This window comes from Narcine bancroftii, chromosome 9 (genome assembly GCF_036971445.1).
Source record: "Narcine bancroftii isolate sNarBan1 chromosome 9, sNarBan1.hap1, whole genome shotgun sequence".
Lineage (NCBI taxonomy): Eukaryota > Metazoa > Chordata > Chondrichthyes > Torpediniformes > Narcinidae > Narcine > Narcine bancroftii.
This window is the reverse complement of record NC_091477.1, coordinates 5,155,427-5,178,237: the sequence shown is the minus strand read 5'-3', so window position 1 is coordinate 5,178,237 and position 22,811 is coordinate 5,155,427. Positions and strand designations below refer to the sequence as shown.

Below are 22,811 nucleotides of genomic sequence, written 5' to 3'. Positions count from 1 at the left end.
AACTGGCAGAAAAAGGTTTTAGGTGCTCCAGCACAGCGAGGAGTATTGGAAAATTGTGACGAAGTGCCACACTTGCGCAGACACCTCCTCGCTCACCAGCATTAGGGCCCCCATAGAGTCCTTTGAAGTAAAGCAATATCTCACTTGTATATCCGCGGGACTGATCTGCTGATCCGGGTGCTCCTTTTGTGGAATGTTCTCCATCAGACTGGACGCAGACTGGGAGATCACTTCGATGAGAACCTTCGCTCTGTCAGGCATCTCCCTGTGGCAACCACTTCAATTCAGCGCCTGACTTCCGTTCTGACATATCTGCCCATGACCTCATGCAGTGTCAAACCAAGACCACCCTTAAATTTGATGAGCAACATCTACTTTTCCATTTTGGCACTCTCCAACGGCATCGCATTAACATTGACGTCTCCTGTTTCTGCTAGCCCACTCCCCATTCTCCTTCCCTTTCTATTACCTCCGAGTTATCTCCACTAGCTCTCCACCCCCTTCCTTCTCCATTCAGAGAGCCAACCTCCCACAGTTCGCTTGCCTGATTTCCCTCCCTTATCCACCTATTACCTCCTGCCTATGAGTCCATGCTCAGTCCCCTCTCCCTCTTCCCTCCCATATAACTTTATTCGGGCGTCTGCCCATATCTTGCTCATACCTTGATGAACGGCTCATGCAAGAAACGTTTGTTTGTTATCTTTATATTTCCTATATAAAGTACATTGTTTTACCTGCTGAATTTCTACAGCATTGTGTTTTTACTTCAATCACAGTGTCTGCAGACTTTCGTGTTTTACTCCATTGATATAGTCAACGGCTGAAACGTGTAACGACAGAGTTAAAATGAACTGCCTAAAGGCGAAATAGATGCAATTTGAAGCAATTGTGGAACAAAATAACTGCAGGTGGAAAGTCACACAAAACTTCAGATACTAGAAGAAACGGTTTAAAAATGACCTTTTCAATGATGTTTTGACCTGAGTCGTCAGTTGTCCATTTCTCCTCATGGATGCTGCCTGCCCTGCAAAGATCTTCCAGCAGTTTCATTTTGATGTTATTGAAAAAATATTGTATAATAACACAAAAACACGAGATAATGTGAGCAGACAGAGTTTCTGGTCTAATTAAGCCCACCTCACTGACAAAAGACAAAGGAGGAAAAACCCAACACCCAACCCCAACCCACCAATTTTCCCCTGCAACCGCTGCAACCGTGTCTGCCTGTCCCGCGTCGGACTTGTCAGCCACAAACGAGCCTGCAGCTGACGTGGACATTTTACCCCCTCCATAAATTTTCGTCCGCGAAGCCAAACCAAATAAAGAAGCATGTCAGATATGCTGTATGTATTATAAACAGCCAACCTTTCGAGTCTAAAACCAAATATTGGCTTGACATTTCTACCCATGGATTCTGTATGGTCTACTGAGTTCCTCCAGCAATATTTTACCTGCTCAGGATTCAAACAAATGCAGCTTTTGTGGCGCTTTTTAAGAATAAAAGAGTCTGAGGGGGCCACTCGGTTCCCCAACCAATCTTGCCCCACGTTCAAAATGATAATGACTGATCTATGCAGACCAATGCACCTCGTGTGTCCCGGCCCCTGAGCCAACATTTTCTCTATTAACTCCGTCTACCTATCAACCTACCAACATATGAAATTGCCCATCCGACCCTGATCATAGTCTCTTCTTCACGTCTCACCGGGCAGAAGAGGAATTACTTCAAAATACGCACCAGCAGATTAAATTATAGTTTCTTCTCTGCCGTCAGCAGACTCTTGAATTAACCTGTAATTCGTAAATGAGTAACTGATGCACTATTTTAACTTTATATTTTTTTTTTATATATATTGTTTTTGTTTACAACATGTTAGAAACCAATTCTATCCATTGACACCAACCCCACCACATTACACCTATTTAACGCACAATCCGTGGGTCGGTGCAACCGAGAAAACCCACGCAGACACGGAGAAACGAGCAAACAGACAGCGCCGGTTTGCAACCCGAATCAAGGTGCCGTTGTAGCCTCGCTATCAATTATGCTAACCATATCGCCTAACTTTAAGTCTCTCTTGCCTTTTTACACTGAGCTTGAAAGCCGGATTTTCTCCACCTGTATGTAAAAATTTGAAGGGGGGATTGGGGCGGGGTGGGGTGGGGGGCAAATTCACCAGTCTTCCATCCACCAAGACGGGTAGTGCCAGCGGTGGAGCGTAGAGCTCCGTGAGCAATCTAAAATAGTGCAACCATCTTGACGGGTCATTGTGACGTCTTCAGCCCGCGATAAAAGTGTGGGAAATTAAAATTCATTTTGAGTGTGAAACGTTTGTTTACGTCACAGTTGACACCGACGTTGCTGCAATGAAATTCCTGCCTCCTTTTCTCCAGGAAGCCGAATTGCAGTGTGAAATACCTCACGGAACCGGCTTTTTTGGTGCTTATTGTGAACATGCAAGCCGGCTTCGCATGACGGGTCATGTCTATGGAGATACTGCGGCCTTTTCGTATGAAAAACACGATGCCCCCGCTTTTGCTTTATTATTCGTGTTGTTCGTAAATTTGGGTTGACACGGCTGAAAACAAACTTTCACGGATGCACCCGAGAGTGAACAATAGAATTCAATTTAGTTCCGCATAACGTTCAGTTACTCGATTTTGCAAATCTTTTCCAATCTCTACTTTTAATATTTCTGACAATCGTCTTTTACTAACCCCATGAGCAAATATTCCAAATGAATCACTGACAGCTGAGAGAAGAAATGTTTCCGCATTTCAGTTTTAAATCAATGGGCGCATGTTTTCCCTTGGTTGAGACTCTTCCACTAGTCCAAGCATTTACCCAATGACACCTTAGATGCTTCTTAAAAAATTCCAATTCATACAAACCCAAAACGTGAAACATCTCTTGAAAAAACAAGCCTCTTATCCTTTGACTGATCCTGGCAAATCTCATTTCAATTTCCTCCAATGCTACAATATTTTCTGTTCGGCAGGTGGCTTAAAATTGTTCACTCTTTTCTAGGTATGACCTCAGCAACGCATTGTACAACAGTAGCACAATCGCTCTCTCTCTCTCTCTCTCTCTCTCTCTCTCTCTCTCTCTCTCTCTCTATCTCTCTCTCTCTCTCTCTCTCTCTCTCTCTCTCTCTCTCTCTCTCTCTCTCTCTCTCTCTCTCTCTCTCTCAATCACTCCCTCCCCCACCCCTTCCTCCCTCTCTCAATCTCCAACCAGATGGTAAAACAAGCACACAAGTCGATAAAAGGATTTGTACGGGCAAAGGTATGTAATGACTAGGATAATTTTGTAAATAGTTAATATACTTAATGTTTATAAAATTTTAAAGATTGTGTGGATATATTTATGGAAATGAAAACTAAAATATTTGGGGGAGGGGAAGGGGCTCAACTCTAAGAGCAGACGAGCAACTGGGAGTTTGTTTAAAGTATCTAAAAAAAACTATGAACTGAATTTCCGTCGCATGTTAAGCAAATGGATGTCTGATAGTATATCCAATACAAAGTTTTCGTTCGAGATTGGACACCATGGGTGCTAAATATTAAAGAACGTATGCGTTTTTTTAATGGTAGTCGAAACCTGTGGTAGAATGACATACCTGATGAATGAATGTCTTAGGGAAATAGAGCAGGATGACTTCAGTTCAGGAAACGAGATAGTGATTCCATTGAAATATAATAAAGACAACCTCTCATTCGTGGGAATGATGCACCACTCTTACCACACCTGTGTGATAAGGCAATGTATGAAGGCCACTTCTCTAAGCTGTACCTCAATGATCATTGGTGGTTTCAATACACATATTTACTGGAGAAAAAGCTCAAATTGGAAAACTGGAGAAAGAATGCTTAAGGGACTATTTCCTGGAACATAATATTCCAGAGCAATGAGGAAAGGTGTGCTTTATCCAGGTATTGTGAAACGAGGCAGGATTATTTTAGGTGCTCATCAGTTTGAAACTGGAAAAAAAAATGTCCAATATTATTTTAAACATACGGTTCTGAAGGCATGATAGCAAATTGTAATAAATAAAAAAATATATAAAATATGACAGGTGGCAAGTCAGAAGGAGAACAGCAGTCAAAACAGCAAAATCACAGAACAGTAGGAAACGCGTATTGGACAGAGTGAACACATAAGCTTGAACTTTTAAAAGTGCCTATAATTAGATAGTGAATTAAGTGAGCATGTGATCTGTCGAACGCGGGAATTCAATAAAAGAAAGGATGAATAAAAAAATACAAATCAGTTATCTGTCTGTCAACCCCGTCCTCTCCAATGAACCCAAAGTATTATCAGAGAACTATGTGTCCACCGTGAGCAAATAATACACTGTGGTGGATATTTGAACAAGAAATAGTGGTGGACTTAGATGAGCGCTGAAAATTAATAGCATTCTTTTCCACAGGGAGAAGGGATGCTAAGGAATTACGCATGAGCTTGAAATAATCATATTTTAAAACACAAGTGAACTGATCATTGGATAGATATGATGCAACGGAAATATATCACCGATCACATCAGACATGTTATTGAAAGACGACGAAGCCTCTGGAAAAGTGTGAGTAAACTCAGTTTCTATTTTATATTAGTGTGCCTGCAGCCCACTATTCCGGTTACAAATCCATTACATTAACATGCTCATCACACATCGCTCACCTCCTGAAATTCAGTGGTTGCATTGCTCGAACCTTTGGAGGATTCCTCGTTGATACAAGAACCCGCCTTTAAATGAATCATGGGAGAGGTTGTGCCGTGTAATCGGAGAAACAAGAAATCATTCAGATCTGTATCTGGATGCACATCATGGGAAAACGCGTGTGCTGGCTCGTAGTTTTCATGTCCCTCCTTATAGTTTGGTCGCATTTGAAGGTTAGCACTTGCCTTTTGACTTCCATACAGAGCATTTCTTTTGGAATAATATGATATGCTCCAACAACAACTGCTGATATCAGTTCCTCTCTTCTGCACCTTGACACCGAGGATCACGATAGCCAAAAGTAAAATCAAAGAAGTTGTGCCAAATGAAATAATTAAATAAAGTTTTACGTCTGATTTCCATGGCCAGGAAATGGACATTTGGCTAATTTTAGATGTGTTTTCTATCATGCCATCCTGCACCGTAACTTTGATGTTGACTGTAGTTGAGAGCGATGGTATTCCATTGTCCCTCACCAGAACTTTGATAATTTGCCTGGGCGAATCTTTTTGCAAGAATCGGCGAATGGTCCAGATTTCTCCTGTTTCAGGGGCTACCGTAAACAAACTATCGTCCGTGGGCTGAAGAAGCTGGTAGACAACTTGAGCGTTTTGTCCAGAATCTGCGTCTGTGGCTATCACCTTTGCGAGCAAATAACCTGAATCTGCTAATTTTGAAATAGTCTCCTCCACTGCGGACCCTGTATTAGATAATGGTGAAAGAATGACAGGAACATTATCATTCTGATCTGTGACGATTATGTTCACGGTTCCGTTGCTACTGAGTGGTGGGAACCCAGCGTCATTCACCTGAACATGGATCTGAAACTTTTTGATTTGTTCATAATCAAATGACTGCTGCGCGTATATTTCACCACTACGTGAATTGATTGACACGATATGTAATACAGGTAATTCATTGACAAGGTCATCCAAAATATGAAAGGTCACTCGGCCATTATGACTGTAATCCGGATCAAATGCAGATACAACACCAATTGAAGCACCCTTAACATTATTTTCCTCCACATAAAAAGTAAACTCCGTTTGCGTAAAACGTGGCGCGTTGTCGTTTATGTCGGAGATTTGAACTTGAATAGTTTTGCTGGTGTAGAGTCGAGGGAAACCTGCATCCATGCATGTAATAGTAATGTTGTAGTCAGTAATGGTCTCCCGATCTATGTCACGAGTGGTTACCACTGTGAAATAGTTATTAACAGACCTGTCAAGTTTAAAGGGGAGATTATCTGCAATTTGACAGGAAACCTCTCCATTATCAGCTGAGTCTGCGTCCGTCACCTTGAAAAGAATTACTGCAGTCGCTAGTGGAGCGTGCTCCCGAATTGGGCTGAATGTAGAAACTATTACTATGTCTGGAGCGTTATCATTTACATCGATAACTTTCATGATAACTTTGCAGTACGCAGACAGAGCCGAAAACCCATTGTCTTTCGCTTCAATAGGAATGTAATAATTCTGCGTTTCCTCAAAATCCAGACGACCAATTAATCTCAATTCTCCGTCTTCGGAATCCACTCTAAATCGTTTAATTGTACTCTCAGGAACATTTTCACTGAAATAATATTTCACATCGCCATTTCGACCTTCGTCCGCATCCACAGCCTTTACGTTTAGCAACAAAACACCTTCTGGCGCATCTTCAGCAATAGTTACCTGATAGATATCCTGTTCAAACACTGGCATATTGTCATTCACATCAATTACACTGATAATAATTTGTGTCGTCCCAGTTCTCTGAGGGGTCCCTCCGTCAATCGCCATGAGTGTCAGCCGGTGAGTGGTTTGCTGCTCTCGGTCGAGTGGTCGCTCAAGGACAAGATCGGGCATACTGATTTGCTCCTCAGCTACTCCCCCGTTCAAAATGAAGTGCGCATTGTGGCTGAGCTGATAGGCGCGGACACTGTTGGTCCCGGCATCAGGGTCATGCGCATTCTGAAGCCTGAAGCGAGATCCGGGAGTCGTCATTTCTAAAATATCTAAGCGGAATTCTTCTCTATCGAACGCAGGCGAATTGTCATTTACGTCAGAAATCTCAATCATAATACTATAAACCTTCAGCGGGTTTTCCACTACCGCCTCCAGTTTCAATAAACATTCAAGGGTTTGATGGCAAAGCTGTTCCCTATCTATTTTGTCATTTACGACCAATGCTCCGGTTTTCATATTCACATCCAGATATTTGTCTTTATGTTGCGACACAAGCCGAAAATTGCGAGACGAAAGCTCTGCAACATCTAACCCCAAGTCTCGAGCAATATTTCCAACAAAGGCGCCACGCTCCAGTTCTTCGGAAATGGAGTATCGAATATGCCCGCTAACCGATACCGACATGTATACAAGTAATCCGCAAAATGTTCGTAATTTGGACGACGGACAACTCAATGAATCAATCATTTCTGAGTTGGAATAATAAAAAATACGACAGGGCTGAGCGTTATTTTTATAATATGTTCACCTTTGGTTCTAAAATGCTCGCATGCTCATTACCTTGCTTCTGGGTACAAATTGCCCCAAACGTTTATTTTTTGTTTGGAAATTGCGAGTGGTCGATACAAAAATATAGTTCTGAAAATGTCTCACGTGCATCAGAAGACGCCCGTCGTAGGTGTAGTGAGGAACTCGCCTTTCTCCCCAGTGAGCTGCCTTTTGTTCAATGGGAGTGGTGTTGGATCACTTGCCACATTATATTGCGTTATTGGTAGACAGCGACACAAAGAGACTCAACCAATAATAACACCAGACGCTCTTAAAGCTTGTATGCTCACAGTGGGCCGAGGAAAAGATCGATTGGTTTAATGTTGTACAACCTAAAATAATCTCCGCCCCCCCCCCCCCCTTTTTCATATATTGTTTCAATTTACTTATGAACAAACCTACGTAATCATTAAGCATTGCTTGACAATGTAAAATACTTATTGTCTATTTGTGGACTATTATAATTACCTAAAGAATTAGGGTGTTTCGATGCTTTGGTGCTGTGGTGTCTGGTTCCAGTATAGTGTCACTTTATTCCCATTTATCTTTTTAAAAACTTTGTTTAGTGGTCTAGGTTATGATTTATAAGGAATGTTTCCTCTCTTTATTGGGATTTTCCTTTCTTTTTGTTATTTTAATAATATAATAGGTAATTGTTTTGTTCAACTGAATACTGTAATGTGATGGAATGTTTGGGAATGTTTTTGGGAGATAAATTGGTAAAATGATAGAAGGTTCTTTTCACACACTTTAAAACTGATCTTATTTGAAATACTGGAGAATTCATATCACAGTACTTTGAAGAGGAACTGTGAGGAATGCTATGCACATTTCACAAGTAGGTGCTAATCGAAATGATGTCATGAAATGAATGGTTCTTGGAAGAACAGCCAGTGATAAGTTGTCTGTTTTGGACCTTTTCTCAAGGTTTTTGACCTCTCTGCAAAGTGCTTACTCATTGAGAGGTTATTGTTTACCTAAAACAACAGACGGACCGAATGACTAACACCTATTGTTTTCTGGAGAAAATCTGGGGTTTTTGCAAGTGTGTGTGTGTGTGTGTGTATGTGTGTGTGTGTGTGTGTGTGTGTGTGTGTGTGTGTGTGTGTGTGTGTGTGTATGTGTGTGTGTGTGTGTGTCTGTATGTGTGTGTGTGTGTGTGTGTGTGTGTGTGTGTGTGTGTGTGTGTGTGTGTGAAAGAGAGAGAGAGAGAGAGAGAGAGAGAGAGAGAAAAGGACATGCTGCTGGCAGTTTGAATCTCAGATTTAGAGAGACAACAGGGAATATTTGACTGTGTGTGACACAGAAACCTGTAACAAGTCAGAAGAAGCTTGTTGGAACTGAAACAGAAGCTCCAGAGTGGCGGATGGCTGGAAGTGCTATCTGTCTGATGTTTCTCTTGGAGTAAGTGGAACAGAAAGGAATTCTGTGCTAGCCTGAAAGAAAGAGGTTATTGTCTGGAGAATCCTGATGGGGCAAGTTTCATCAGAAAAACATTGAGGTGACTAATGGTGGTACCTCATTTGTGGAAACCTAAAAAAACCTTCCTGAGCAGTAATCATTTACCTTTTGAGCACCAAAGCCTGGTTGAGAAGTGAGAAGAAATTTTCTTAAATTTACACACACATTACATACACGTGCGCTCAGAATTAGAAGGGGGTTAAGTTGGATTAGTTAAGTTCATAGTGATAAATCAAAGTTTGATTTTGTTTTCCTGTTTAAAGATAATTTAAAACAACTTTTGTTTAAGTTATCATTTGTTGTGGTTAATATCTATTGTTGCTGGATTTTGCGGTCCTTAGTGCTGGTAAAAATAAAAATTGATAAAAAATTATTATAGAAGGAGAAGAAATGTGTAAAACGTGGGACGTTTAGAAACTTTATAGCTTTCTTGAAAAAAATTATAATGTCATCTTTTCTCTCTTTGCTTTTTTATCTCCTTTGGGTTGGGCTTTTTTGATGTCATGCTTTGCTATACCACGTATATTTATATATACACACGTATATTTATATATTATTTATAGGGTGTATCTATATATCTATAAATATGTGTATCTATATAAATGTGTATCTATCTATCTGTCAATCTATTTATCTAGATAGATAGATAGATAGATAGATAGATAGATAGATAGATAGATAGATAGATAGATAGATAGATAGATAGATAGATAGATAGATAGATAGATAGATAGATAGTTAACAAAAAAATGAAACACATCCGTCTTTATTAACATTGGATATGTTGATATGCTCGTCCACTTTCTATAGTTTGGAATTATTTCAAGTTAGCTAATGGATGACATTATCAACGATACCAAAAAATTATTTTAATCAACATGAAACAGAAACAATGAGAACCTATAGTTTCCAGAATTATTTCCGTGTATTTCCTATGATAGGTATGTAGTTAGTTGGTATAATCATCAATCAAAATCATATACACTATCCATGAAGCTATACTATCTCGGTTATAGGAGCAAGAAGAATGGTGTAGAGGTCATCCTTTGGTGGCAATGCATATAAATTTTGTCATGTATATAAATGATTTAGATAGGACCTCTGTGGCAAGGAGAGAAAGTTCCATGGTGAGATATCGTGAAGAATGGTACCTTGGATTGGCAAAAAGATCAAAGCAAATGGGGGCTGGACTCATGAATAGCAGATGAGGTTCATCTCAGAGAAATACCAGGTGTTGTATTTGGATAAATCGAACTAGGGCATGGCTTACTCTATTAGCATCTAACCCTTCAATAGTGTCATGGAGCTGAAGAACACATAGCTCTTTAAAAATCGTAGCACATATTGACAATATGGAGAATAGAGTTCTTCAGTAGGGGCATTGAATAAAATTGTTGGGGTGTCATGTTGAAGTTATGCTTGATGTTCGTGCCACCACCCTTGACATGTAATGTACAGATGGTGTCGTGGAAGTGGAGGACCGATATTATAAATTTGAAAAGTTTTCTGAAAAGATTTAAAATGCTGTTGCCAGGATTATGCAAGTTAAGTTATCGTGGCAGACTGGGCCTGTTTTTCTTGGTGGTCAGAATGTTGAGATCTTACTGGGGTCTACAAAATCTGGTGGTGCATTGATAAGGTGAAGAATGGCAGCCTGTTTTCTACAGTGGGAGAATCTAAGATGAGAAGGCATAAATAGAAGGTATGGAATGTGATTCAGAAGGGACATAAGGAAGATTTACACTTCGAGGACTATGACACATAGAAAGACCAAACAGATAAGTTGATAGACACAGGTACATCAGCTTTCTTCTGAAAATAAAATAAAACACTTGGATGCGAACGGGTTGGAGGGGTTTGTGCCCAATGCATTCAAATGGACTCAAGCAAGAACCTGTTGTTTGATGGGGACAAGCTGGTCATTTCTCCTGCTGTAGGACAATGCTTCACCATGACATTCTGCAACCAAAGTTAACATGCAAGCTTTGTGGTCTTACATTCTACCACGAATGGTGTTGGACAAAGGCTGACAACGGGCCCCATTAATATTGCCATTATAAAAATGGGAATAACAACACACCAGTCTGAATGGCATTCCTGTAACTTTACCAAAGATATTCATCGAAATGCTTTGAGGAACTCAAAGAATTTATTTTCCCGACACAATCAGAATTGTCCAAACACTCAAAAATATAATATCAATAAATTGTCAATCGCAGCAAAGCTTCTAGGCTAAATGTCTGAGGAAATGCAAAACAAGTTCCTTTCAAAGATAACCAAAGAGGTTGAACTATCCAACACAAATACAAATTTGAATTGAAATTACAGATTTATTAAATAGGTCTTGAGCACAGAACTCAGCATTCGATGAAATACGAATGAATTGAATCTAATCATCACTGATCTACTAAAAGATTCCCAGTTTGGTTTCTACAAACTTGCTTTTGTAAAGTTCCTTATCTACCCCGGATCGCCAACAGAGGGAAATAAATGCTGGCCTTCCCAATGATGCTCATTTCTATAGAAAAAAATACTTAACAATAAGTGTTGCTGTAATTATCAAATGTCTAAAACATCGTCAGGCATAATGGTCACATTAACCTGAAACTTTAATGTGTCATGTGCGTGAACATACATCTCCCTGAGAATTCAGAAGCTGACAAAAACCACGTGGATTACCTAGATCTTTTTCTACACAGGAAACTGACGTGTGATCTCATATTCTCCACTAAGATTGATAACTGCAGCTTTCCTGACACTCTAAAAGTATGACGCAAATCATGCAAACTTCCAATTTTATTAATCCTCCATTGAACTTCCATCATTGCTGAATGGTGACAGCAATACACCAAATCACCTGGAAAAACTCTAACTTCTATCAAATGCCAACGGCAAGTGGGAACTCGTGAACACCACTCAATTGAAATTTTAATACGATTTCTGCCCATCACGATATTAATTTTCTCAGTGAAGTATGAATAAAATGTGGAGCAGTTCTTCAAAAAGGCGACTCCTGCCAAGACTAAATAGGATCGTGCAAGCATTCTGATGGTGATCCCATACCACACGCAAATAGCAAAATAGCATTAAAATCTAAAAGTAACACAAAAAGCACATCAACACATTACACTTGTTTTTTAGACATTGATGGTTATAAAATATGGTTTCTTTTGTCATCAGGCAACATGAAGTTTAATTTGACAGTAAAATCAAACATGAATATTATCCTCATGTACCCTTCGTCGCATTTTATATATTTGACCGTGTATATGATGTATCACACCTGAAATAAAGGCTGTAAAAATTACAAGTTCACATTGCAAATATCAGTTGTTTTGTCGTTCAAATCAGATAATTGTATAGATGCTATCGGACATGAATCTGTGCAAAATTATTGTCAGATTAGATGATACTTAATATTATTGAAATTGAACTATAGGAAATTAATCTCCGAAATTTTGCTCAAAAGTGGTTTCCCTTATGTTACGTTATTACCAACTCATTGCTAATTGCGTAATGTTTTTTTTTACCACCCCATAGCTGTTGACACCCAATGTCTAACAAATCTAGAAAACAAGACATTTTGTACACGTCTCAAAGGTGTGCAAAAAAATTAATATTATGAAAATACTCGGTAGATTATACAGAATATTCGGACAGAACAAAAAGGTGAAACTTTCAGGTCGGTGACTTATTACCTTATTCGAAATAAAGCATAATTTACGCTCATGAAGAAAGGGAGTGACGGAAAGAATGGAAGGATGGAGACAAATGGAGGAAACACCACGAATAATACTCAAAAAAGATTTATTTTCAGCCCAGATGATCTCTCAAGAGGAGATAATATTTTGAAGGACATAAATAGGGTACGAGCATTAAGAAACCATAACACAATAACGAAATTGTGAAATGCAAAACTCCACAATTTATGGGATACAGAAATGAGAAAAAAATAATGTGGGAAATACATAGCTGGTCGAGGAACATCTGTACTCCATTGGTATCAGGACAGGCGTGGGGTGTAATACCCAGATGTACCTTCCAAGATGCAATTGGACCCGTTAAATAAGCGTCCTGACAGTACCAGAGGTGCTACTATGTACCATGTCCAACTATGTGATTTGCAAGTTCATCTCTAAGGGTCGCCTGATTATATGAAGAATGAACAAACTGACTAATTTGATTTTTAAAAATAGTCTTTGCTTTCAAGCTGACACCTGGAATTTATTAAATTAAGTAACATGAACAATAGACCTCCATGATCCTGTCCTTTCCATCTTCTCTGTTGAGGATGGATATGTCAACAATCAGTGGTTAAAGACATTGTTGCTTGTATTTAAGAAGATTGTTTTCTGTCTTCGTACTCAGAACACGATAGTGTTGTGGAACTACACCTGTGCTAAATTTTAGATTTAAAAAAATGAAAGCCATTTGGAATTTAGGTAACCAACAACAGACATAGATACCAATGCAAGTAGTACGGTATGGCATCTTGCAGCTCTCACTCTGATTGCTATCAAACTTGGAATGTTTCAGAATTGAGTGCAGAAATCTATGCAAAGAACAGTGCCATACACATCAACATTCAGTGCCAAATTAGTGAAGACCATGTGCATTCGAGAGAAAAAAATAAATATTAAACGCCGAGCATTTTATAGACAGCAAAGTCAAAATACAGCAGATGACAAATAGAAAGTCATCAGTTCACCGAAACATGGATAGGAATGGATGGGAATGCAAAGGTAAACAAAAGTTTAGAGTAGATTCCATGACATCAAATTGTCCTAGAGCATGTGCCCAGGCAAACTTTGCCTCCGCAGATACAACAATGTGGAAATTATTCAACTATTTTCTACTCACACAAAATAGTGCAAACCCAAACTGGTTGATTACTACCCCAATCAATCCATTCTTCATCAACAAGCTGACGTAAGATACGACGAACAGTGCCGTTAAATATCCCTATTCATCAATAACATCGTCAATAGAGGACAGTTTATTTTTACCACGACTTCTCTGATACACATTGACGAAAATGTGTGCGAAATCGCTAAATTGCGGATATGACTAGAGTTAACATCACAACTGCATTTTACTAACTGTACCATTCTGAGTAACGTAGCACAATAACATCAATGGAAGTTAAATGAAGACACTTGCATGCTAGTAATACCACGTCGCACAACGTAACGTACAGGGTGGTTGTTGTTGTCAATCATTCTATCGGAATATCACTGAAGCAGCTCATCTAGGTAGTAATTTGACAAAAACGCTGGCGACTTCGTGGAAGACTGTTCTGTCCAAATGCCGGAAATGGGAAAGTGCGTTGAAGATTGCACAACAAGTCAGTTTCATTCGCAATTCATAACCAAATAAACAAATCCATGGCTGCATAGAAAGACACCTAGACAGAATTCGGAGATTACTTGATCAGTGTCAAATAATAACGTACCAGAAATGATTATAATGAACAACAGAGATTCCAACAACGTGCACTGGGGTTTCAATGGTATTTCCGTTGTCCGGTGTTCACCAATTCATAGAAGTTCAATTAGACCAGCTGTATTACCAATATTTCGGAGTGTGGATTTTAATGCAAGCAACACATGATCTGCTACCCAAATACTTTCCATTCATCAACAAGTCACTTGTGTGGAATGTAATTGTATATTTTCCACTTACCTGGATGAGATCAAGGCTTCAAAGACGATCAGAATGCTTGATCCCATCCTATAGAAAATAGCCTAATTGTTGAGTGACGCACCCATCAAACAGATCAATAATTTGTTCACCGTCAGTGCAGATGAAGAGCCGTGCCAATCATTTACAAATTGTGCTTCAGTTTATTTTGCTCTTCGGTTACAGGTTTTGTACTAGCTCTTTATGAACCCTATTTGTCTGCTAAGGCACGTGATAAAGATGCTGGAATCTCGAGCAAATCTGACAAACTCATCGAGTAGAGCAACATCAATATTTCACCCCTCCTCAAACTAGATGCTGCTGGACACGATGAGTTTATTCATCGATTGTTTTGTTCACCAGATCTAACTGTGTCTCAGAGTTCTCAAATCTCTCATTATTTGGATATGTTCCTTAATTTTGCTTACAATATATACAAGTTTTCAATTCCAACATTTCAGTCCATTTTCCACATCCTTCCCCACTCAAGTCACTTATCTATACCTCTTTATCGCTTGATTGACCAAGCAGGCATTGGAAGGACCTGAAACTGGGACAGGGTGAGGTGGAGAGATATATTGTGCACTCACAATGAACCAGAAAGCGAGTTTTGACAAGACTGAATATAGTATAGTATTTTTCAGTAACGCTGAATTTATCATTTTTATTTCCTATCATTCGCTACATTTTTTAAAGTGTATTTTCGTTGGTCAGTTTTACCAAGGAGATGAAGGATTTTCGTTATAAAATTGTTGCAGGTTTGAATGCTTTTAAACCCACCGTTAATGATCCCTTCTCTAGATGAGGTTTTTTGGGTGATGTGAAAGATTAAGTTGGTTAGAGGTAGATTGGCATGTGAAATTATGACATTGTGGTCATTCTACTGGTATATGAAGAGAAAAAGAATAATAAGGATTGGTTCTCTTGAAGATCAGAGTGGTCAGTTATGTATGGAGCCAGAAGAGATAGGGGAGATCATAAATTTTGGGTTTGAATTTGTATTTATTTAGGAAAGTGGCATTGACTCTAGGGAAATGAGGCAAACAAACAGTAAGATCATGGAACCTATGCAGATTAAAGAGGAGGAAGTGCTTGTTGTCTACAAGTGAATAAAGGTGGATAAATCCCCAGGGCCTTACATGGTATTCATTTGGAAATTGAAGGAGCCTAGTGCAGAAATTTCAGGGGCCTTGGCAGATACATATTGAAAATGTCCTTAGCCACAGATGAGGTGTTGGAGGATTGGAGGGTAGCTCATGTTGTTTTGTTGTTTAAAAAATTGTCCAAAATAACACACAAAATTCTAAGCCAATGAGCCTGACATTACGAGAAGGAAAGTTGTAAGAAGAGATTGGATATATATGTATTTGGTTAGTCAGGGACAAATTGGGGATAATGCACATAGCTTTGTGCATGGTAGGTTAAATCAAGTTTATTGTCATATGACTGCATAAATCCAACCCAACTAAACAGCATTCTCTGGTCCTCGCACTGACCAAACAACCAGACATATCATACATATATACAAGCAATACATATGCAGGACAAGCACTCATACATTAAAAAAAAATAATAAATATTGCTTCCTGAATATGAGAGACTCTGATAGTGTGAGTAGTTCATTTAGCAAATCGTTTGCTGCTATTTCAAGGAGGTTATCAAGAACGTTGATGAAGGAAAGGCTATGAGCCCTGTCTATACGGAAACAACAAAGGACACCCAACAACTTTGGCATGGCCTAAATACCATAACCTACTAAAAAGAAAACAACAAATCTGGTTAAGTGGTAGACAGCAAAGCTTCACTCCCAAAGGAAATCAATGCCTTCTAACCCTGATTTAACAGTAGTTACAGCGAAGAACCACCCCTCTGTCTGCATCCTGTATGTATCTGAGGATGACTGTCTTCAGGAGAGTGAATCCAAGGAAAGAATTGAGCATGGATGGAGAACTTGGCTGAGTATTAAAAATCTATGCTGACCTATATAGCAACGTATTCATGGATATCTTCAATATCTCAACTGAGCAGTGTGTGGTACCCACCTGCTTCAACCAGTGCCCAAGAAGAGTGTAGTAACTTGCCTTAATGTCCATCAACATTACTTACTGGTTTTGGATATCAGCTCCTGTCTGAGCAGTTACATGGATATGTTCCAGTTCGCCTATTGTAGCAACAGGTCACAAGGTCACAAGATAAATAAACAGAAGCAGGCCACTTGGCCCATCGTGTCTGTTCCATGAATCTACACTAAGCTGAACTATGCTCACACCTACTTCCAATTTCCAGCCTTTTCTCCATATCCCTTGATACTCTTACTAATTAGATACTTATCAATTTCCTGTTTAAATTCTCTCAATGATCTGGGCGCCATCGCTATAGGTGGCAGTGAGTTCAGCAGATCCACGACCCTCTGACTAAAACATTCTTCCTCATCTCTGTTTTGAATGGATAACTTCTATTTTTAAGATTGGAACTCCTTGTCCTTAATTCACCCACCAAGGGAGGCATCTTATAAACATCCACTCTGTTAAAACATTTCAAAATTCGAAATGTCTCTATGAGATCCCCTCTCATTCTTCTATACTCAAATGAATACATTTCAAGAGCTGCCAATGTTCCTCATATGTTAGCCTTTGCATTCCTGGAATCATCGTAGTAAATCTCCTCTGCACCTTTTGCAACAACATCACATACTTTCTAAGATAGGGGGCCCAAAACTGCACACAATACTCCAAAGAAGGTATCACCAGTGCCCCATAGAGCCCCATCAACACCCCTTTACTTTTACATACTGTTGCTCTTGAAATGAATGTCAACATAGAATTTGCTTTCTTCACTACCAATCCCACCTGGTCATTAACTTTTAGGTTTCCCTGCACAAGGATGCAAGGTCCCTTTGCACTTCTGAGGTTTGAATTTTCTCCCCATCCAAATAGTTCTCTGTCTGTTTATTTCCATTGTCAAAATTTTGAAACGTTGTATCTCATCTGCCATATTTTTGCCCAGTCTCCTAATCTGTCTCTATCCTTCTGCAAATTTATGATTTCTTCAACACTTCCTGCTCCGCCACCTATCTTGGTGAAATTTGCAAATTTGGCCACAAAACCATTCATTCCATAATCCAAATCATTAATATAAATTGTAAACAGCAGCGGCCCCAAGACCAAACCCTGCAGAAAACCACTTGTTACAGGCAACCATCCTGAACGGGATCCCTTAATTTCTATCCTTTGCTTCGTGTCTATCAGCCAATTTTCTATCCAGTTTAATAACCTCCCTGTAATTCCATGGGCCCTCATCTTATTAAGCAGCATAACATATGGCACCTTATCAAAAGCCATTTGAAAATCCAAATATACAACATCCACAGCCTCCTCTGTGTCTATCCTACTTGAGATTTCTTCAAAATATTCTAATAGGTTGATCAAGTAGGATTTACCCTTTTGAAAACTATGCTGAACTGGACCTATCCTGGTATGCATCTCCAAGTACTTCATAACCTCATCCTTGAGAATCGACTCTAATATCTTCCCAACCTCAACCGCTCTACATAAAGTCCTGGAACATCTGGACAGGAGACATACATTCATTAAGATGTTCTTTATCGACTGCAGTTTGGAATTTAACACCATCATTCCCTGAAAACTGATCAGTAAACTCCAAGACCTGGGACTCAACACCCCGCTGTGTAATTGGAGCCTGGATTTCCTCACCTCCAGACCTCAATCACTAAAAATTGATAAGAGCATCTCCTCCACAATCTCCATCAGTAATGGAGAACCACAGGGCTGCATTATTAGCCCCTGTTCTACTTACTTTACACCTACGAACCCATGGCTCGGTATGGCAATAACACCATCTACAAATTTGACAATGATACCACGGTATTGGGGAAAATATTCAGACTGTCCATCCTAACAATGGCTCTTGTGACTTTCCAAAACTCAATCAGGTCTTCACTCTTCCTCCTATGCTCCAGATAAAATAGCCCACGTTTGCACAAACTTTCCCCACAACTGATAAATTCGAAACCTGACAACATCCTAGTAAGCCTCATATCCTTTCTGAAATGGGATGACCAGAATTGCACACATAAGTCAAAGTGCTGCATTACAATTTGTTGTAACATGACTTCCTTACTTTTATACTCAAAGGCCTGCCCAACGAAACTAAACTAACCATGTTCATTTTACTGCCCTATCTACTTGAGTGAACACTTGAAATTAGCTATGGACCTGGATCCACAAATTCCTTTCCAAAGCAATGCATTTAAGGGCCCTACCATTAACTGCATTACTTAATTTTAACCTCCTCTTGCAACATCTCATACTTGTCTGATTAAACTCTACCATTTCTCTGCTTACATCTGAAACTGCTCTATATCCTTTTTAATTCGATCATAAACTTTATCCACAATTCTACTAAGATTTATATCTTTTGGTATCTCAAACCCAATCCCTGTAGACCACATTTCAGTACTCCAGCTGAAACAAAACCTGTACCCTTCTACTATGACCCAGCCAATTCTGTTTCTTATCCATCAATTCACCATGGGATCATTTATACCTGAATCTTCTGATTCCACCTTCCACAGAGACATCACCAAAAAACCTCACTAAAATCGATATAAAACACCATCTACTATTCTACCCTTACCAACCTCTTTTCATGCCATCTGGAAAACTGAATCCAGTTGGTAATGCATGACTTTCCCCACACAAAACCAGACTGGTGCCCCAATTTGTGCACTACATTCCAAATATGTATGAATCTTACTTACGCTCATTGTTTGGTTTATAAATTTTCTCTTCTTGAACTAAGTTAAATTATCTGCTCTCCTGTCACCAGTGAGGAAGCCAAAATCTTGCTCAATGCTCCAGCAATATCTTAACTTGCCACTTTCAATAAGCAAGGATACAGAATATCTCATCAGATGCAGGTGATTAGACACCGTAATACTTCTCAGAAGAAACAAGAAGTCCTCTTTATCCATATCCAAATGCCATAATTCTCCACATTATTCTCCTCATCGGTGCCTTCTCCTTGATAAAGACAGATGAAAAGTAATTAATGACTACCAGCATAAATTCTCTTATTTGCCTCTGAATGGTCCTATCCTTTAATCATCCTCTTGTCATTAATGTATAAAATGTTTGGAATTGTCTGTATCCCTATCCGTCTCATTGTAGCTTCCTAAACCAGTCATATTGCTGTTTTTACTTTGTGACTATTCCTTTCATCCAATGATGGGTTGAAGAAAACATGATTAGAAAGTTTATGGATGATACCAAAATCGGTGTGTAGTGGATAATGAGGGAGGACCTCTGTTTGCAGCGGGATCTATTTCAGTTTGGTGTGTTGGCCAATGAGTGGCAAATTAAATGTATTTCTGAAAAGTGTGAGGTATTGTGTTGATCTGATAAATCAAACCAAGGCTCAACTAGAACAATAAAGTGCAGCGTCATCGTGAGTGTTGTGGAACAGGTGTACAGGTACATAATTTTCTGAATGTGCCACCACATGTTGGTTTAAAGGTGACTGGTTCATTGGGAATGAGACTGAGTACAAATGGGGCTATGATACAGCTGGACAAGTTGTTGGGGACAACAACTGTCTACAGTTCTGCTCGCCATGTTGTAGGAAGGATATCTATAAGTTAGAAAAGATGCAAAGGTGATGTTGCCTGATTAAGAGAAACATATCAAAATATGTCATTGGATGCCATACTGACAATTACAAGAAATTTCTGCGCATCTATAACTTATCATTTGTCAGTCTAATTGGCAAAGTTGTTCAAATCTGTTGCTTGAAGTTCTGGGCTAATTAATTGGCAGCATGGAAAAAGAGAGGATATTATGATGGAATATTTAGGAATATTTATGGGAGATAAATTGGGAAAAGTAGAGTAGGTGACATACATGCACACACTTTAAAACAGATACTATTTGAAATACTGAAGAATTAATATTCAATGACTTTACAGAAATTGTAGAGAATGCTATGGAGATTTCACAAGTGGCTGTTAATTTAAGTGATGAATAGATTGTTGACTTTAAAGCCACAGCAAGAGATAGGCTGACAACTGATATCTTTTGCAAGGCTTTTGACAAGATTGCTCAGAGGTCATTGAGGTGTTCCTGTTTACCTAAAAACAACAGATGGACTAAAAGACTAACTCATTGTTTTTTGGAGAAGGTCAGGTGTTTTTACAAGAGGCAGAGAGAGGGACACATGCTTCCTGGCTGGCTCTGTGTGTGTGTGTGTGTGTGTGTGTGTGTGTGTGTGTGTGTGTGTGTGTGTGTGTGTGTGTGTGTGTGTGTGTGTGTGTGTGTGACTGAGAGAGAGAGGGGGGAGGGAGGGAGGGAGGGAGGGAGAGAGAAGGGAGTCTTTGACTGTGTGTGACACAGAATGCTGTAACATGCCGGGAGAGGCTTGTTGGAACTGAAACAGAAGCTCCAGAGTGGCGGATGGCTAGAAGTGCTATCTGTCTGATGTTTCTCTTGGAATAAGTGGAACAGAAAGGAACTACATAGTAACCTGAAAGAAAGAATCCTGATGGGGAAAGTTTCATCAGCAAGACATTGAGGTGACTAATGGTGGTACCTCAGTTGTGGAAATCCTGGAACAACAAATCTCTCTCTGCAAACCTACAAGAACCTTCCTGAGCAGTAACCATTTGCCTTTCGAGCACCAAAGCCTGGTGAACTTCATACATGTTAAATTCTGTGCACAGTATAAGAATTGTCTGCAACTAGTGAACTTGGAAGAATGAGAAGTGAGATTGAACTGTGAACCAAAGAAATTTTATTAAATTTACACACACATTACATGCACATGCACTTAGAATTAGAAGGGGGTTGTTGGGTTAGTTAAGTTCAAGGTGATAAGTTAAAGTTTGATTCTGTTGTTTTGTTTAAAGATAATTAAAAACAACTTTTGTTTAAGTAACCATTTGTTATGGTAAATATCTATTGTTGCTGGGTTTTGGGGTCCTTTGGGCTCGTAATAATATTAGTGAATCAAATAAAGATATGTTGGTCCCAGATAATTGGATGTCGACAAACATAATAAAGTTTACCTTTGCCACGTCACAGGGACTTAATATTTGATCAGTCAGTATGATTTTAATTATTGCTGCACTAGGACGTATTCAAGGACTACCATGCTCACCTCAATGATGTGACATGCCGTCCAGCTAAGAACAAGGAGCTTCACCTTAGGGCCACTAAAAGTTTGTTAGACAAAATTACTAACAGGAGCTTAGGAAGTCTTAAGGGACAGACAAACTTCACATGCAATTGTGAAAATATCTGATGTTGGCACGACTGGAAGGCTGTGAGGAAGGCATGTTGGTAGTTGTCTTCATTTTCAGAATATAGAATATAACAGTGAATAGATCATGGGATAACTTTTAAAAACAAATGTCAGGACACTACTTGAATACAGTGTAAAATTTCATTTGCCATGTTATCGCAAGAACACGATTGCACTGGAAGTGGTGCAAAGAAGCTTCTCCGAAATTTTGTATTGGTTAATTTTATCAGATACGAGGTTAGAAGGAATGGGTTGTTTGCTTTTCTTTAAGAAAATGAGGAGGGACTGGATGTGCATATCATCCAGGAGGTAGAGGTCATTATTATGATAGTTGGAGTAGGAAATATTTTGTCTCCGCACAGCTATTTAAAACTGAAGAGCACACATGCTTAGGGTATGGCGGAAATGGTTCACAAAACACTGGGAAGTTCTTGACTTTCAAGAACAGTTCGGATCCGACCTGTATAAGGCACTGCAGTGGAGCTGGGGTAATCCAATCCTCAATGCCAGAGTGAGCACACAGACTCTCTGCAAAGGGTGAAAGGCAAGTCCTGTTCAAGTAACTGGGTGATCGACAGCTGCTTCGGGAATCACCCACAAAGGTGCACTTCGTACATTCATTTTTCTTCTTGTTATTCCACCCTCTTGCGGCGGGTGGTGCAGCACGCCAGTCCTGATCCTCCCGGTCTTTTTATGAACGTGGAAGAAATATGCCGCTGGGAACCGTTTCGCCTCTCAGTGAAATGTTATTGACCTGTCGAAGAGTGTACGTCAAGATGGATTATACCACAATTAAAACCCATTACACTCCTTTTTTCATACCTTGCAGAATTTTTGCTGTGATTTCTACCGGCATTGTTCGCACCACCTATATAATCGTGGATAAATGGAGAAACAAAGAAGAAAATAAATATATATTTCTTGGACACTGCTACGGTAGAAACATGACAAGCGCATTTTCTATACCTTGTCTGAAGATTGTAATTGATCCACAGAAATATATAAAAGAGGTGCCGGACGAGAAAAGTAAGGGAATATTTGCATAATTATGCGAAAGTGATAAACCAATTCAATAGCAATTAAGAGAGATCATAAGATCCCCAGGGTTAGAAAATTAGTGTGCGAAAGCGTCTCAGAAATT

At 39.4% G+C, this 22,811-nt stretch overlaps 1 protein-coding gene and 2 long non-coding RNA genes across 5 annotated transcripts in view; 1 reads left to right on the top strand and 2 right to left on the bottom strand.

Moving 5' to 3' along the window:
• LOC138743150 (protocadherin-10-like) overlaps positions 1 to 7,402 on the bottom strand; it is a 32,814-nt gene extending 25,412 nt beyond the window's left edge. The window contains exon 1 of one of the 3 annotated variants that reach the window (XM_069898049.1): positions 4,682 to 7,402. In XM_069898049.1, the coding sequence (XP_069754150.1) occupies positions 4,682 to 7,135 (2,454 nt within the window). In that variant the 5' untranslated portion in view covers positions 7,136 to 7,402. The remainder of the gene's footprint in view (positions 1 to 4,681) is intronic. The other 2 variants (XM_069898048.1, XM_069898052.1) reach the window with 2 other exon arrangements.
• LOC138743153 (uncharacterized) lies at positions 730 to 2,265 on the bottom strand. The gene is made up of 4 exons (XR_011344670.1): positions 2,083 to 2,265; positions 1,651 to 1,791; positions 961 to 1,034; positions 730 to 820 (listed from the first exon to the last, which is right to left on the bottom strand). It is a non-coding gene; the product is annotated as an uncharacterized lncRNA (long non-coding RNA).
• The window catches only part of LOC138743151 (uncharacterized), a 59,319-nt gene continuing 38,879 nt past the window's right edge, over positions 2,372 to 22,811 (top strand). Inside the window, exons 1-2 of the long non-coding RNA XR_011344668.1 lie at positions 2,372 to 3,286; positions 4,431 to 4,583. This is a non-coding gene — a long non-coding RNA (uncharacterized lncRNA). The remainder of the gene's footprint in view (positions 3,287 to 4,430; positions 4,584 to 22,811) is intronic.